A 17,188-nucleotide genomic window follows, 5' to 3' on the forward strand; every position below is an offset into this window, starting at 1 on the left:
GGGTTCTTACCGAAGGAGTGTTGCACTGTTCATCTGATTTCAGTTGTTATGGGGGAGAAAAACTCCAGCTGTATGAGGCTCTGTTAGAGAGGTTTAACTAAAAATAATTGGAAAGATGATAGACTGTTTAGTGCAAAAGTAAACTTCTGCCAAGGTTTTATCGATGAGGATTGCTTAAATAATAACGAAGGAACGTTTTTAAAAATATATCATTTTTTTCACTGTAGTCATCAAGTAGACGGCAGCATCCTTTAAATAAACATCTTTTCAAACCTTCAACTTTCATGACGTCTCATGAACCTCCAGTTTATATGGATGAAGATGATGACAGATCCAGTTTTCACAGCCATATGGATACTGCAGCAGAAGAGGAAGTATCGGTATGTCATTTAAATCAGTCACGGAACATCTTGCTTATTGTCATTTTGACCTTGTTCAATGAGTAATATGAGGATTAAGCATCTTTGCCATAAAATGGCATAGTATCATGAAGTAAGTATTAAATTCTGGTAAGATTAATGAGCCATTTTTAATTATAAACACATCATTAATATATGGCCCCCAGTTGCAGAAAATTTAGACCAAATCAGAAAGGAAGTATGTAAAAGAAGTCATAAACAGTTTTGTCTTGAAACAGCTCTAAAAAGTTCTAGTTGCATATTTTCAAAAAGTGATCTGACATGAGACCAGTTTGAAAATCATATAACCTATATAGTTATGATTCTGATTAAAGATGTGTTGTATTAAAAAAGTTACATAGAACCCTGGTAGAATTTGAATGCTATTGGCATCATTGCTTTTTGTCTTCCTTCACTGGCTGAATTAATTACGGAGTTTTTAAAAGTCTGCTTCAAAGCAGAGCTAACAGACTGAGTCGTCAACCAGCAAATGTATGTCTAGTAGGCATCCTAACCCAATGTGTTACGTAGTGTTCCACTTTCCTAATTTATCACGTGTGATAATACTACAAGAATTTAGACGTATGTCTTTCCCACTTCCATATAGAGGGACCATACCCTACTGCTAAGATGCTGGGCAAGATTCACAGCTGGGGTGAATCACTGTGGCTTTACTGTGCTTAGACTGAAGAACCTGACTTGATAATTTTTTTTTTTTGTGAGCCTAGTGACATCTTTTGCGTAAAAAGCTTGTTGCATAACAGAAGTATTAAGGCCACACAGTATAAGTCCATTCTTTATTGACTTTTTTACATGCACTGCATAATCTTCCTTAAATTATTAAATTTGCTCATCTATTACTCAGTCTTAAATCCCATCTTCACTCATGTTCTGTATTCTCTCTCTGATGGTCTTTTAGTTAATTTAGAGACATTCCTGATAACTTTGCATATTCCAATAAGAACCTTAAAAGAAAAATGCATATTAGAAGAGATGCAGGTTACTATTATTTCTCTCAATGGAACTGTTTTTGAGCAAACATTCTTTCATTCTGTATTGGTTTTAAATACATATTTTCTAGCTGTTCTGAATATTTTCCTAAAACATTTTGGTTTTGCTATGGTGTCCTAACTCTAATAAATATAGGCACCATAAATTAACTGGGATTTATTTTAATTTGGGTAGAAGTTGCTGGTTTACTTTTTTGCAGTGATAATGGTGGACTTGTGCCCTTTTTCTTTTTTTTATTTTTTTTTAAATTTGGCTTAATCTTTTCTTTCTTCACTAGTGCAACATTTCCAGATGGATATATTTCTGGCTTGCAGTAATGTAGAAAGACACAGGTGAGCACAGTTACGAAAAAGATCCCCATTATCAGTGCAAAATAGAAGCAATTTGGCAGAAAAAAGAGATCATGAACTATATTCAAAATGAACATACAGGGTTCTGTTATAATGTTAAAAGTCAGGTCTCTTAGTGACAGTGACTGTCTTGGAGAAAAATACTTTGCATCAGCATGATGAAGAGATTCAGTGTAGCAAGAAAATTATAGGAAAGGTGTTCTTTGAGTTCTTTACAATGGAAGTACCAGGTGCTGTTCCCTTGTAAAGACAAAAGATTTTGCTTGGATATTACCAGTCAGTTTGACTGGCATACCATTCCTGAAAAATTGTTTTAGTATAAATGAGTTATTCCCAAGTGAAGACCCTCTATTCCCAGCAGAGTGAATTTACTTTTCAGTTATGATTACTTTGTGAGTAGTCTAATTATTCTAGAATACAACTACTTACTATTCCAGAATGAAGTGTCCACACAGGGAGCTATTATAGTGTAGTTTATTCAATATACAGTTATTTTGTGTCAGGCAGTTTTTTTCAGGAAAACTTTTGAGATATGCATGGAAGGTGAATCCCTGCTTAATCCCTGCTTTATATTAAGAGAATGTAACTTATCATCACACAATTTAATCCTGTCATTTAACCTTGATTTTTCTGAACATTCGCAGTCTAGTCCTTTATATAGGTTCATAATTACAATTAAATAATTGATAAGGCCTTTAGAAATTTAACACTAAAGAGCATGCCTCTTTCCCTCACTTCCTTTAATAAAGTTACTAAATAATACAGATTCTTTAATCTTCATGGATTCATATAGAGAAATTGAAATTATGTGTGTAGGCTACATTAGAAGAATTTTGATTGCTATCTTGTAGTTATTTTCCATATCTGAATGTTCCTGTAAGTATAGGATCTGAAAACTGCTCTACATCAATAAAGACTTGTCATCTTTGAAAACAGCTGGCATCTACCAAGTCCAGCTGCTACAATTAAATAGCCATCACAAAACGGGCATCTGAATTAGAATTAGAGCTTTTGTCTTCTCATAAGATAGAGGTCCTCAACCTTTGTTGAAGAAAATTGGATGAGAATAAACAGAAATGGTGAGTTTCTTTAAAAAGAGAGAACCATTTGTTATACATCTCTGGCAAAGTTGTATGCAGCAGCCTGTAGGGAGACAAAAATTTTCATAATTTAGGAAAAACAGCAATCTATTTTCTTAAGCTATTAAGAGGCAGCGTGAAGTAAAGGGATGAAAGAGTTGGATAACTCTGAAACTTCTACTGTTCCAGTCATGGAATGATGCTTCTCATCACTTTTTATTCTTACAGGTAAGGGTGAGAAGTTAATACTGTTGACTGTCTTCAAATAAAAAATACATATAATGGAAGCTTGGTACTGTCTTGATTTATGAGTCTTTTAAAAATCTGAGTTTGTGCAAAAATTCTTAAAACTGTAAAAAGTTTTTGGGTGTCCTTTGTTTTTAATATTGTCACAGCTTTGAAAATACTTCAGAACAGTGATTTTAGCTATCCTTACAATAGTATTATTCCACACCATTCCACAGAATAGTAACGATCAATTAACTTGATAAAACTAACCTGAAATTTCAGTTCTCAAGTATAGTATCTGTTGTCACGTATTTAAAATAAACTAGCTTTGTCTTAAACAAAAGCTAAGTCGTCTACTGCAGCTGCCATTTTCCTGACAAGGTATGGAAAAGTGGATTATATGCAAATTGCAGTTAAGCATCTAAGATGAGGAAGAAACCTAGGAATTAAAATTAGACACTGCTCTCTCCTTTATACTACAGCTAAACTCTTCACCAGAAGAAACTTGTTTGTAGGATAATTTTTTTTGTTTTAATGCAATTAATAAAGTATAAATAATACAAAATAAAATATGTTAGCTGTATGCACTGTTTTTTGCTATGTTTTTAAAAATAATTTCCTAGTATGTTTCTTAGTTAGAATGTATTGTCAGCATTTTCTCAAGGGTAATTAATCATACATAGTGATTTATGGAATACATGTCTTACTAGTTCTTATACTGCTGAAGTAAAGAATGTTTCTTATTTATTTTTAACCATGAACAGGATGAAGAGAGTATCCCAATAACATATCGAGAATTACCTGAATACAAAGAACTGTTAGAGTTTAAAAAATTGAAGAAACAGAAACTCCAGCAGATGCATGCAGAAAGTGGATTTGTGCAGCATGTGGGATTCAAGGTGAGTTTAAGAGATGTTCTTTTATTATTCAGTGGATTGTAGAAGTTTTCAAAGATAACATGGTTTGGATTTCCTAAAAAGGCTTTGTTTAATATAGCAAGTTTGGTTCCTTAGTTCTTGTTCACTGTGTCTGCTTTCTCTCATCTTCTTTAATAAAAACAACCCAAGCAATTCACTCTTTCCAGTAGCTCAGGTTTCACTGAATGCTGATATTTTCTGAAACTTAATAAGCATACTGTCTTTTCCTCATTCGTATTATGAAAATACAGCTCTAGAGCCTGGTTAAATCATTACAGAATTCCATTTGACACTACACTTTCTTTTGACAATGATTCATTGATGGTAATTCTCTGACTATGAATTTGGAGTTATTTTGACTCCACCTGAGGCCAAAGAAGGGACAAAGATTTTTAATGAGAACAGTAATAGATTAATAACTTTTTTTTTGTTTGTAGCAACTTTCTAATCCTATCAAGTAATAACTTGCAGAAGTTTGAAGCAAGGACACGAAACAGTAGTTATGTGAAATTAAGAAAATAAACATTAAGTTAAAAAACTAATGTGTTGTCCCAGTATCAACCATTAATAGGTGACATGAAAGAAAGGGCATTATCTAAATTCTATTTTTCTGGTTTGCAATGATTTTCTGTGTAACTGGTTGCTATGTTGGAACAGTTTCTTCACCTTGTTTAGTGTTATGCAGCTAGATTTATTTTCTAATACCCATTTATATAAGAATGCAAAAATTCTCAGTTTAAAGTTCAGTTCAAAATGACTGGAAAATTAGGACAGTCTCATAGTTGACATTGATGGACCACCAAGGCGCTTTTTATTTTTGGTTTGTTGTTTTGGTGTTTTGTTTTGGTTTTTTTTTTAAGTTAGCATGGTATGTTTGGTTTGGGCGTTTTTGTTTTTGTTTTTAAGTTAGCGTTTTCTTCCCCAAAATTCAAAACTTTGGTCAGGCAGACCAGACTTCTATGTAACAAACTAGTTGCTTTTTCTACATAAAAATACTCTAAAAAGTAAATTGGCATTATGCAGTGTCAAGCATTCAAAGTTTGAAAGTTTCTTTGCAATCTGAATTTTATTTTATTATGCATTATAGTAACCTATGAAATTACATTTTTATATACTATTTTCCCTCAGGAGTGCTGCCACGCTCAGTGCACAGGCTGGACAGAGCTCACCTAATAAGCAATCATTCAGAACACTTTTGGTTCTGCATGGCCTTCAGCCTCATTTACTACACATTATTCAAACTCTACTTTGAATATTGAATACCTTGTGGGTTTTTTATGGCTTTCATTGCTATAATATAATAGCACTTTGCAAATACTATGCCTTTCATTTCCTAAGGAAAAAAAAAGTATTATTTCTTTTTCACAGGGGGAAAGAGAGGGAAGCTGGAGCTCAGAAATTAAGGTCAAGGGTTTCCGCTATCTTGGTTCTCAAGTTGAGATAACGGGAACCAACTTTTTTTTTTCTTTTTAGGTATTTAGCATTATACTGAACTTGGTATTTTCTCTGAGTGTGCTTAGTGTCCCTCCTCATTATCAGCCCTCAAACTCTGAAAGGAAGGGATACAGCTGTGACAAATCTGTAAGGTGTTTGTTAACCTGATTGGATTAGTTGTGGCTGGGAACGAGCTGCTCTGTGAGTGGGTTTCACAGATGCTGTGAGAGAACTTCAGGTTCTGAAGGCGGATGAGCTATGGGAGCACAGGCTTGTTCCCCACATTTCTTTTGCCTTTTCAATCCTGTCTCTGCAGCACTCTTCGAAGTTTAGATTCTTGAAAAGTTCTCCTTGCTTTCAAGTCCCATTTTCCAAGTTTCTTCTTTTTATCAAGTACCTGTGCATTTCTGCCCCTCTTCTCTACAATCATGAATTTTTCATCCAGTCTTGATGTTTCATTTGTACTTTGTTTCCTCCTCTTCATGCCACAGTCCTTTTGCACTTAGCTACTGTTGTGTTGTCCCTGATTCTTCTCAGGGGATTAGTTCTTGTCTTCTTGCTCAGCTTCAGTTTTAGACTTCTGTTCCCTTCCCTGAATATGTTGTCCCACTTCCTTCCCAACCACCTGGGTTTTACTTCCAGCCCACCTATAATGTGTTATTGTATTTCCTGAGCTTGAAAGTGCATCCGTCTGACTTGTCGTGTCCTCATCTGCAGCCTCCCAACAGGCTCTACTGGTCTAGTCTCACTGCTTTCTTCTGCTATGGAAAGTGAATCTATACCTCGACATTTCACATGGTTGGACTTAAGCTATAGAAACATCACGTTCATGTATTGTGTTGCAGCAGTTCTTACAGCCATGTGAGGATAAGCAGTGACTGCAGGCAGGACTAGGTCTGCTTTTGTTGAGTAGGAGGATAATGTCAACATAGAGCATTTGGGGAGTGGGAAGAGAAGGGAGAGAAAGATTGATCAGTCCTCAGGGCTCTGGAGGGCCTCTCCTAGAGTGTGAGGACTTCTTTATCCATGAATACATTATGGTCTGTGATGAGAAGAATTCAGCTGTGTGGGCTAGTAATAATCGACCTACATACATGCCTTTCTATATGGTGTATACTGTTACTAACGTAAGTGATTACAGTTGCTGGTTTTTCAGTGCTCTTCCATCTCCTTCACAGTGTGATAACTGCGGAATTGAACCTATCCAGGGTGTTCGGTGGCACTGCCAAGACTGCCCTCAAGAAATGTCCTTGGATTTCTGTGATTCTTGTTCTGACTGGTGAGCAGCATACGCTTCTACTTGTTAACTTGTCACTAGCTTGCATTATCTCTATGTGGCTTAATTGCTGTGTATGTTGGAAATATTTTCTCCAGCATAGGGCACATCTCTTGTGTTGGGTGAAGTGGAAGATAACTTTAGCATATATTTGTGGGAGATATATTTTGTAAGCATGTTCTGGATGTATAATTTTTTTTTCTTCTTAATGCAGTGGACAGATAGGTTAATGGTACTGTTAAATAGTGGGGGAAATTATACTTTATGAATTAATTGTATCAAACTTGGTATGGATCTGTTAGTATGATCACTGTTTCTGAAAGTTGAAGTTAAGGAAAATATTTGTCTTTTAAACTGTTGTCTTTTTCTTTCCCTTGCAGTCTGCATGAAACAGAGATTCATAAAGAAGATCATCAGTTAGAACCTATTTACAGAGCAGAGACATTTTTAGACAGAGACTACTGCATGTCCCAGGGCACCAGTTACAATTATCTTGACCCAAACTACTTTCCAGCAAATAGATGACATGGGAAGCAGATCTACCATCTTGGGCTTACTATCCTCTTTGAAAAATAACAATGGCACCATTGTTAATTCTGTGCACATTTTGGAAAGACTCTGCTTTCCCTGAAATGTCGCTCACAGCATGACAGCTTCCTGGGTGTACTTGTCAAACTACAGCTTTGAGCTGTCATGGTTCTAGATCACTGAACAGCAGCTGAACATTCCTAGTGTGCAGAAGGTTTCACTGGGAGACTTTTCTTTCACCACATTAGTCGTTTTTAGGTGGTGAATTTAAACACAAAAGAAAAACATACAAAAGGGTGAGCCAGAAATGAGAGCACACATTAAAGATAGAGTAAATTCCAAAGGCTTTGAAGAACTTGGTTGTAATGAGATCCAGAGGAGATGAAGTATTTATATAAAAACAGTTTAGTAGCTTGCAGTTTTGTTGTGAAATAGTTTTCAGCACAGTAACTGACTTCTTTAGGCAAGGTTTTAACCAATGACAGTGTTTGCTTCTAGGATGTACTCTAAAAAATACTCACTGTCTCAGTGATGGTTGGTTACGGGCCTTTATTAAATCGGAGCTGCTTAATCACATTGACTTTCAATTTTTTTAATTTTTTTTTTTTTAAACCACGATGAACTCTATTTACCAACAGTGAAGCACTACAGGGGGCAACTGTGGCATTGCTTCCTTAACCAGCTCATGGTGTGTGAATGTTATAAAATTGTCACTCAGATATATTTTTTAAATGTAATGTTATATAAGATGATCATGTGATGTGTACAAAATATGGTGAAAAGTGCCAGTGGTAGTAACTGTGTAAAGTCTCTAATACTCAACATTAACTCCTTTAAAATAAAATACACAGCCTTCTGCCTCTGTATTTGGAGTTGTTAGTGCAACTCATCAAAGAAAACTGCCTAATATAAATCATATATATGGTAATAATTTTTCCTCTTTTGTAGTCTGCACAAGATCCATGAAAGATTGTATTTTTATTACTATTTAAACAGTGATTAAATTTAGCCTGAGCAGTGAGCAAGGGTTCACATGCATTCTTTTATACTGCTGGATTTTGTTGTGCATCATTTAAAACATTTTGTATGTTTCTTCTTATCTGTGTATACAGTATGTTCTTAAATAATGTTCAATTGTCAGGAGAACTGTGAGAAATAAACTATGTGGATACAGTCTGTTTATACATAGAATGCTTGCTGTGACTTCCTTTCTGTGTAGTTCTGACTTTTTAATCAAGATGGAAAACATGAAAAGGACATTTTAGTATGTCATACAAATACTCACTATGCAGACCTGCAAGATGCCCCGTGACTTCCTCTGCTGTTAATTTCAATGGGAACTGATGGTGCTCTGCGCCTACTAAAATATGCTTCGCCTTTTGCAGGATTAGCATTTTCGTTTTCTCATGTCTTACTCACAAACTGTTCTTGTTCAGATTGCAGAAAATTCAGATTTTAGTAGCCTTGGTACACTGTATACCATTGTCTGAGAAGCTTTGTAATTATTGTGACATATTTTAGTTAATATATTTTCTATTGGAATGTATAGCTTGTGATTCAGAAACACTTGATTATTTCATAACTGTAATAGACTTCCAGTTGCTTTGAAACTTGAATACTCAGAGTAATTAGCTGGAAAAGAAACTAATTTGACTTAAAAAGATGGCAATAAGAAGGATAATTGGCTGGCTGCACCTAATAACTTTCATTATAAACTGATCAGTATTAAGTTTTGCAATGAACTTAGGTGTGGTTATTTTTTGCTTCAGAAAAAAATAATTTTAAGCATTTAATCTAGAAGGTAATACAGTACAGTTACTAAAACACTGAGCAAGTATCATATGTTAACATACCTCACGTATCTAGTATACTTAGATAAATTTAATAAACCTTAAAAAAATACGACACAAAAATTCACATGATGTATTTTATTTTTTAATTGGAAAAGATACTGCTCTGAGAGGCTCTCTAATACAATAAAAATGTGCTTTCCACATCATTCATGCTGTTTATAGGAAGCTAGAGTTGGTTAAGGTGTATTATCAGGGAGAGAACCTGTGGTAATCTTTGTTGATATCCTGAAAAAATTACTGGAAGAAAATAACGAAAGTACATTAGTGAAAATATGAGTAAGTGCAAATATTCAGTCATCAATTTAGGATAGCTTGGGAAGAACAAAAAGCCATGGTATAATTTGAATGAGATTGGAAGCAGAAGGAGAATTTCAAGTTTGAAACACCCAAGAAAGAAGTGTCTTGGATAAGTCCTCTTTTTATTGAATATGTATAAATATTTGTATTTCCATATGCATGCATATACAGCTGTTTCTCTTGCATACATCATGAACATAAGCAAATAGATCTCTAATGCACATACACCCAATAAAGCATGGGACTCTTTTTGTTTTGTTCCACAGAAAAGACCAGAGGGAGCAGAAAGAAAAATTAAACTGGAACTGTATGTTAAATAATTCTTGTAATTTGATTTAAAAAAAAAAAAAAAAAAAATCACAGCTGATTGCTGCTTTTGTTCCCATCCTGCACACGTATGATACTCCACACTTTTTAACTTATATTGTAATTAGAAGTAATAAAAAATACTCCAGAAAACCTACCCAGATAAATTTGCAACTTCATGGTAACTCCAGAGTATTTTAACTTTTTTTTTTTTTGGAAAAATGCTACACCAGACAGCTGCTAGTGCTTCAAGGCTCGGTTTAGAAAAAACTGCCTTCTCAAGCTGATGCGTTATGAAAGTCTCTCGCTTAAAGCTGTTGTACTGCAGACGTTACTGGTCACTTAATGGCACTGGTCTGGAGCTGGAGAAGCACTTCCTAGAGCATCAGAGGTAAAATGTAGGCTGTAACAGGACCCAAGAAAGAAGGAACATCCAGGATATGAAGGATAAGAACATATCTAAAACAGTCCCTTAAAAATAAGTGAATTAGCATTTACAGGGCAAATGCCAAGGAAGAAAAAGAAAACAGAAGAATCTGCCCTTAATGGAGAAAGGACATACTCTGTAAGCATGCTGATTTGAGCTATATTTTCAAGTCATGTACTGTGCTTTAAAAAGGATTAAACCCACATATACTGTAACAGAAATCATTACTCCTCATTTTTGTATGTTTTATTTGTATTATGTCTTCATTACAAGAAAGGTAACTTTTAAAAATACAAATCTGCTGCATAAAGTACAACTTTGACAGTAAGAGCAATCATGCAACCCACTTCAACTGTGAATTCATCCAGTAGTTCCAGTAAGAGAATGCAATTACTTTACAGGAATGTCAAACAAGCTTTTATTTAGCTATCAGAATACCAAAGAAACGCCACAGTATTTTGGTTAACCTAATGGAAATACGATATGATTTTTACAGACTTTTTTGCAGATACTACAGGTAAATGGCTTACTAAAGATGCAAGCAATACGAATCAAATAATCCCTGACATTTTCCTTCTTTTTTTCTTTTTTTTTTTTTTCCCCCAAAGTTTTGGCAATGCCAGTACAAGACAACAGATGATGATCTGAACTTTGCATTTGAATTGCTTCTGAAGTATGATTTAAAGACATCTTCATACATTCTGGCTCATAGTCAACTTTACATGTAGACTTTAGTTAATACAGTAAAACTGCTGTTAATATGGGTGATTACTGGATTGCACATTTAACTACAATACAATCATCATTTTCAACTCAGTTCACAAATCTGGGAAGTTGTCATTTATAATATCTTACAATTCCCAGCAGAAGACGAGGCTGTCTCAAAAATGGTGTCTGCTCCATGATAATGGACAGACTTCCCCAATATTCAACTGTATCTTCAATTAATTTTTCTACTTCTTGTTGTAATAGTGTTCTGGGGATGTGTGAAAAGTTTATTTTAACTTCTAGCTTGACTAATTCCAGCTGTCTTACAGCTACATGTACCAGAGAACAGATTTCAGTCATTAAAACCCAAGAACAAGCTAAGTGATACCACAAAAATTAATACTGTTAATTAAAATAATAACCAATGGGAAACTTGTACGCAGTAATCTTAAAGTTAATATGCTTAAATGGTGAATGATGTGGTTGAAGAGCTCACTGCTGGCCAGGCACTGCCTGACTTCCAATCAAATGTATGAGATCATGAAATACAAACCAGAGCTGCTCTTCACCATGCTGCTTTTAACCCACGAAGAGCAAACAACCAATAGAACAACATACAGTTCTTAGTGTAGAGTTAGCACAGAGACCACTTTCTATTGAGTGTATTGTCAGAACAGAGAAAAAAGATTTCATCTAAAATAACATACCACATGCACAAATTCCAGATACCTCTCAAGAAAGCAGTATTGCTTTGAACAGCATTTTAATCATGACTGTCAAGTGTACGTGAGGTGAGGCCGTGTACACACCATTACTGCATTTCTGTTGAAAAAGAAAATGCTGCCTCTTCCTTTTTCAGAAAAGAGTCAATTGTCTTGCACACTTCCAGAAAAACATCCTCCTGTGTTCCTTCTGCATCGACCTGTGAAGCAGGCAAAAAACATTAGTTTTGATTAAGTTACAAAGAATAGCCTCAGAATCTAAACATTGGCACAAAAAACTGGTCCAATATAAAATAAAAGTTGATCTGTTTTGTGTTGTCAGCATGCTAATGTAGAGGAGCAGCTTCCACAAACCAAATTATTCGCTGTGTTTCTACAGATCTATGTGAGAAGATTCTGTCGGCTCCATCGTCTGGAGCAAAGTGCGTTAAGCAAATGAGGGAGCTTAAGCCCTTTCTCCAAAGTACTCATGTTTTAAAGTAAAATTACACCTTTGATATACAGAACAGTTTCCAAAGATTTTTAGAAACTATTTTAACATTTAATACCCTTCAAAAGAAACTGTAATGCTGTGACTGACCTAAAAGCTTTCAAATGACAGTAACTCAGCGAGGATGTGTGTTTCTGTGCATTTGTATTTGCAAGCTTGGTGAATTGGTTATGGTTTTACGACGACCTTTGGGCAACGCATGTTTTACAGTGGCACTGGTTTTGTTGTACAAGAACCCACTTTCATTGAAGAATTTTTTTTCTTTAACACCCCAAAGATTCTCTTTTGGCCAGAGGTTGTCCAGGCTGTCCAAGTTTATTTTTCATGACTGGACTTCAACAAAAACAAAAGCCATTTATTCTCCTATGCTGAGGAAGAGAGAGCTGCATTTTAGCAAAGAGGAGTGATGTTTGTAGCCAGTAGCACTTCTGTGTGTTCCCTAGAAAACATAATGTAGCACTGAGCTTTTCTGAGCGATGAGAGTCATGTCCATCCCATGCAGTGAGTGTCCTGCAGGTCATTACTTGAGGAAGGAGAGCGGTCTTTTGCCTTCACAATAGTGACAGAAGCAGCTTTCATGCTGGCTGTGTACACCACGCAGATTGCATCTGATGATTATTCAGTTCCTCTCAAATGCCTAGTGAGAGCCTTGATTCTCTACTCAAAAGCAAGCTTCCTCTCCACTTCTCCATGCTTAGTCTTTCATGCATGCATGCCATGGAGTTTGCACACACTTAACTCTGCTAAAGCCTGTTTTTCTGAACTATATGTGCTGCATTTTCATCTCCAAGTTGCTGACTAGGGTGCCAGGCAATTGTAATGTTTGAAGGAGACGTTCCTAACCATCATACTTTCTGCCACCTCTTTGTTCTGCAAGAGAACAAAAGGAATTTCTAACTCCAAAAAAAGTATTTTTGAAATAGGCCATGAAATTCTTCTCAGATATGGTGTTGGCTTGCAGCCAGCTCCTGTACAGTCTGACTGCACTCAATGTACACTGAAGTCCCTCAGTGCTAAGTCTTGTGTGGGTGTCAGCAGCTGCTCCTTGCAGAGATCCAGTAAGGGATTGCATTCACGCTCCATAGCTTGGTTTCGCTCTTGGTGGCACCCACAGATGCTGCAAAGTTTGGTCCCTTGTTGCGTCCTGTCAGAAGTACTGGCACACAGCAGTTCCAGCACTGGAAATGACTAGCCTGGCCAACCTCCAAGGAGCCCTGCCTGACTGGGTTCCGTCCCCCTGCACTCACCTCAAGGGTATCTTACAGTCTGAGCTGAACTACCCTCTCCTCTCCTGGCAAGCTTTCAGAAGCACACTTCTCTTGCTTCCCTTCCTCGCTGTCATGCTGGTGTCTGCTGACATTGCTGCTTTATGCAATGCTGAAGTATGCACATGCTGGAATAGTTTGTGAAGTGGCAGGTGGTGCCTTAAGAAAGGTCAGCGCTCAAACAAGGGCTGCATGTCTTTCAGGAGCTTTCTGTGCCACAGAAACAAAAGGTTTAGGAGGGGGTTACTTACTAGTAGCAAAGAGAAAAGCAGAATGGTGAACCATTCTGGACCAAACGCCTACCTTCTCCAGTTAGAACAGAACTAACAACTCCCATCTCAGCTGCTATAAAGCAGCTTGTTTTGTCCGACTCAACTGCCAAGACACCTATTTTGATATGGCTATCCCACAGGGAATATACTTCACACAGGGTGAAGGCCACAGCCATTTCAAAGTTCTCTTGTCTTAATACATATTTTTGTTATCTCTTTACTCCATAAATACATCTGCATTGGATAACCAATCTAACCTCATTGGCACAGCTGATTGCCATTGGCTTTCCAGCGACCTCTTCTAGAGCTGGGACTGATACTCAGGTCTAGGTCTAGGCAGTTGTGATGAAGAATTAGGTTTGTGAGCATGGAAATTGCCACCCTTTATGACTGGCTGGAATGCTGCTTCCTAACAGTTACAGTAAAATATGGATGAGCGTGACTAATGACAGCCCTAGTGCTTCCCATGCTGGCCTCCTAAATAACAAAGGTCCAATTCATAAAACTAACTAAAGTCGTGGCACAAAACTAACTTAATGTGACAATAATTCACAGCTACTACCGCAGTAGTTCAATGACACTCTCTCCAGCTCCAGGAGAGAAAAATGTGTATTTCTCTTTCTCAGATTATAACAAACCTCATAAATTAGGACTGTTTTCAAGGTTATTCAAGGCTACTGTCTTCTCATAAAAGCAAGACCCAGATACAGTTTTCCATAGTGCTTCCAGTTTTTAAATGCCTCCATGGCTTTAGGTAACTTCAAATAAAAAGAAATTTAATGAGCTCATATGAAAAATGACTGGAGTAATCATCTTCATAGTACAATGTTGCTCCTTTTAGCATTATAATCAGCCAATTAAATTTTCTGTCATCATTTGTTGTAGGTTTTGGGATTTAGAACCCTAAACGTATACTGCCACTGAGAAAAACCCAACTGTAGAGAGGATGGCTGACAACCACTGTTTTCAGAAAGAAAGACCAAGACTCTGGAATGAACTCACTAGTTAGAAGCTTCTTATTGAAGGTCAGACAAGTTCAGCTGTGTTGTCACTAACATTTATATCTTTGTCATTAAGACATAGAAAGTCACAAAAAAAATCTCTCTGAGACAGTGCAGTACCTGGTTCTCAGAGCAATAGATCAAGCTGTCTTGAAATCCAGTGGAAACATGCTGCCCCGATACCTATTCGCATTTGGCATGAATTTACCATTGTGTTTTATCCGTAATCCCCTGCTTTTGTTTCTGATGTATCTTTCTAGACTGGTGTCTCATCTAATGGGTCACAAGCCACCAAAGGGGGTGACATAGAAACACTTGTTCCTTTGTTCCCCACCTACTTACCTACTAGGGTTAATGATTCTCTGACAACCTTTCAAAAGACAGAAATAAATTACATACCTGCTATCACTATTACCACTGATTATCCCTTCTCTAACAGGAAAAGTACACATTTGCTCCTCCCCAGAGAAATTTCTAACAGGGGATCAGCATGAAAGGGCTCAGAAGTGGAAGATCATAAGAGGGTGGATGGTCGCTTGTTCTTTTATAATGGTTATGGAAAATGTTGGTGATAAGAATCTAATACTACTTCTTCTTTTAGAAAGAAACAGTAGAACAACACTGTGAGAAAGAAGAAAAAAGAAAAAGAAAAAAAGAGAAGAAAAAGAAAAAAAAAAGAAAAATAATGCATTTTGGTTGAACTTTGCAGGGTAAGCTTCCATAGCATGTGTTCTGAAATAGTGAAGGTTTTTTCACATCATTGAAAATCCTCTGCTCTGGACTGCCTACCTTATTTGTTGTACTCATTCCCCTTTTCCTCAGATGACTTTGAATAGGGAACTTGTATTTAAGACACCTACTAGGTGTCTTTCTTACATTAGTGCTTGACTACCAATGCATTGCTCTTCTCCATTACTTATTACCCTCCTACATACTGTCACTTGAAAAAAGCTTTAAAGGATGAGTCAGATATTAAAAACAATCAGGTTTTTTTTCTCCCTTTGTTCTCAATTGACAGAGGGCCATATATTCAAAGGTATTTACATCTGGCTATGTTAAAACACAAGTAGGTGCCTACTAAATTTTCAGACGCACTTTTCTGTCCAGCAGCCTTGGAAATCACTGAGAAATAAATTTAAAACCAACAGTATCTACCTGCTTACCACAGCTACCATAGTGCATTTTGTTTCATTTCATTCATCTGAAACATCTGATTCCCACAGAATCAGGCAGCTTGCAACTGTTGCTTTTGTGAGTAGTGCTTTCAGTCCTTGCATTTCCAGTATGAGGTCTTTGTTAAAAAGCACCCCCTTGCTGCCCTTAGTGGCAGGTGGGTGTTCTGTAACTGACTATGAAAGAAATTGTGGAATATTAAACTATAGCCCCAAAACACGATTTTTTAAAAATTAATTGGAAAATTTCTAACTTACTCTTACAATCACTTTACCTTCCAGAACACAATTTAGAAAATTAATGCCTTAGCAGAGGACAATGTCATTCTTTGCCCTTCATTCTTTAGTCAGTTTATCTTCCCTTGTAAATACATCCCTGTGAGTTACATCACAGTTCTTCATCTCAGCTGGGTGGCTGGAAGGACCACCATTATTTATTCCTGTCAGGTTCACAGATGTTTCATCTGTATGTTTCATCTGTACCCAAATTCTCCACCCTTTGTGCATGCCTCAAGCTTCCACTGCTGAGCAGCAATCCTGACAGGTAATCTTGGTCAAAGGGAAATTTCAAACAGAGTCCTGATCTTTTGGCAGCTTCATCAGGTCACTGTTCTTGTTCAGAGGTGAGCGAAATTGAAAAATGTTCCATTTCCAAATATGATATTAGTTATTTATGAATGCATCTATGCACAATAACTAGGTTTAGAGAAGGTCATAAAATTCTCATTGATTAAAATGGGAATGCTGTTACAACCATATACCTTTGTGTCTTCTGTGCAAATAAAGCAAAGAGAGAATTCCTAATGACTGCAGTGGTCAGACTTGAGTTTTTCTGTCTCTACTGTGTTTATTAGGCTCCTTCCATCCCTGCCGTAACACCCATTCCAATGCAGAGAATGAGAAAGCTAATTTGACAATGTAGTCTCATGCACACCTTGATATGGCACCACAGATCGGTTCCTCCTCCACTGAGGGCTCATCCAACATCTAATTCCAACACCAGACCTTCTGCAGGCCTTATGCCCAGGACTGAATTTTACATTTGCGTATTTAATCTGCATGTTTCAGGATGGAAAACTTTTAGGCTGGATAGGACAAGTTAAACACATAGCACCGTTGCCATGCACTGTTCCCAATCTGTGGAAAACTTTGCTCAGCCCTACATACGCTTAAAATGGAGAAATCAAATACTACTAGTATGCCAACCCTATTTTCTTGTTAAACAAGACTATTTAACAAGCCTGATTTTCTTTTCTGTGGCAAAGCAGGGACTGGGTGCTACAGTTAAGCCCTACAAGACATGATCGCTTATACAATTAAACACTATTTCACCTACAATTATTAGTGGTGCTTAGTCACACATTGCAGTAAGCTGGCTAGAAAAGGTTAACGCTGAATCTTCATGGCAGTTAGGTGGGATTTAGACTCTAATATTCCTCTTAAAATCTCACCAT

General features: G+C 36.7%; 2 protein-coding genes across 2 annotated transcripts in view; one reads left to right on the forward strand and one right to left on the reverse strand.

Annotated features, from left to right (window-relative positions):
- Positions 1–8,399, forward strand: part of ZZZ3 (zinc finger ZZ-type containing 3) — a 35,676-nt gene extending 27,277 nt beyond the window's left edge. Inside the window, exons 9-12 of the mRNA XM_009813600.2 lie at positions 228–380; positions 3,831–3,965; positions 6,596–6,696; positions 7,074–8,399. Coding sequence (XP_009811902.2) covers positions 228–380; positions 3,831–3,965; positions 6,596–6,696; positions 7,074–7,218 — 534 coding nt within the window. The 3' untranslated portion in view covers positions 7,219–8,399. The remainder of the gene's footprint in view (positions 1–227; positions 381–3,830; positions 3,966–6,595; positions 6,697–7,073) is intronic.
- Positions 8,400–11,556: 3,157 nt separating this feature from the next.
- The window catches only part of AK5 (adenylate kinase 5), a 96,290-nt gene continuing 90,658 nt past the window's right edge, over positions 11,557–17,188 (reverse strand). The window contains exon 14 of the mRNA XM_059821826.1: positions 11,557–11,734. Coding sequence (XP_059677809.1) covers positions 11,624–11,734 — 111 coding nt within the window. The 3' untranslated portion in view covers positions 11,557–11,623. The remainder of the gene's footprint in view (positions 11,735–17,188) is intronic.

This window comes from Gavia stellata, chromosome 10 (assembly GCF_030936135.1).
Source record: "Gavia stellata isolate bGavSte3 chromosome 10, bGavSte3.hap2, whole genome shotgun sequence".
In the NCBI taxonomy this organism is placed as follows: Eukaryota; Metazoa; Chordata; class Aves; order Gaviiformes; family Gaviidae; genus Gavia; species Gavia stellata.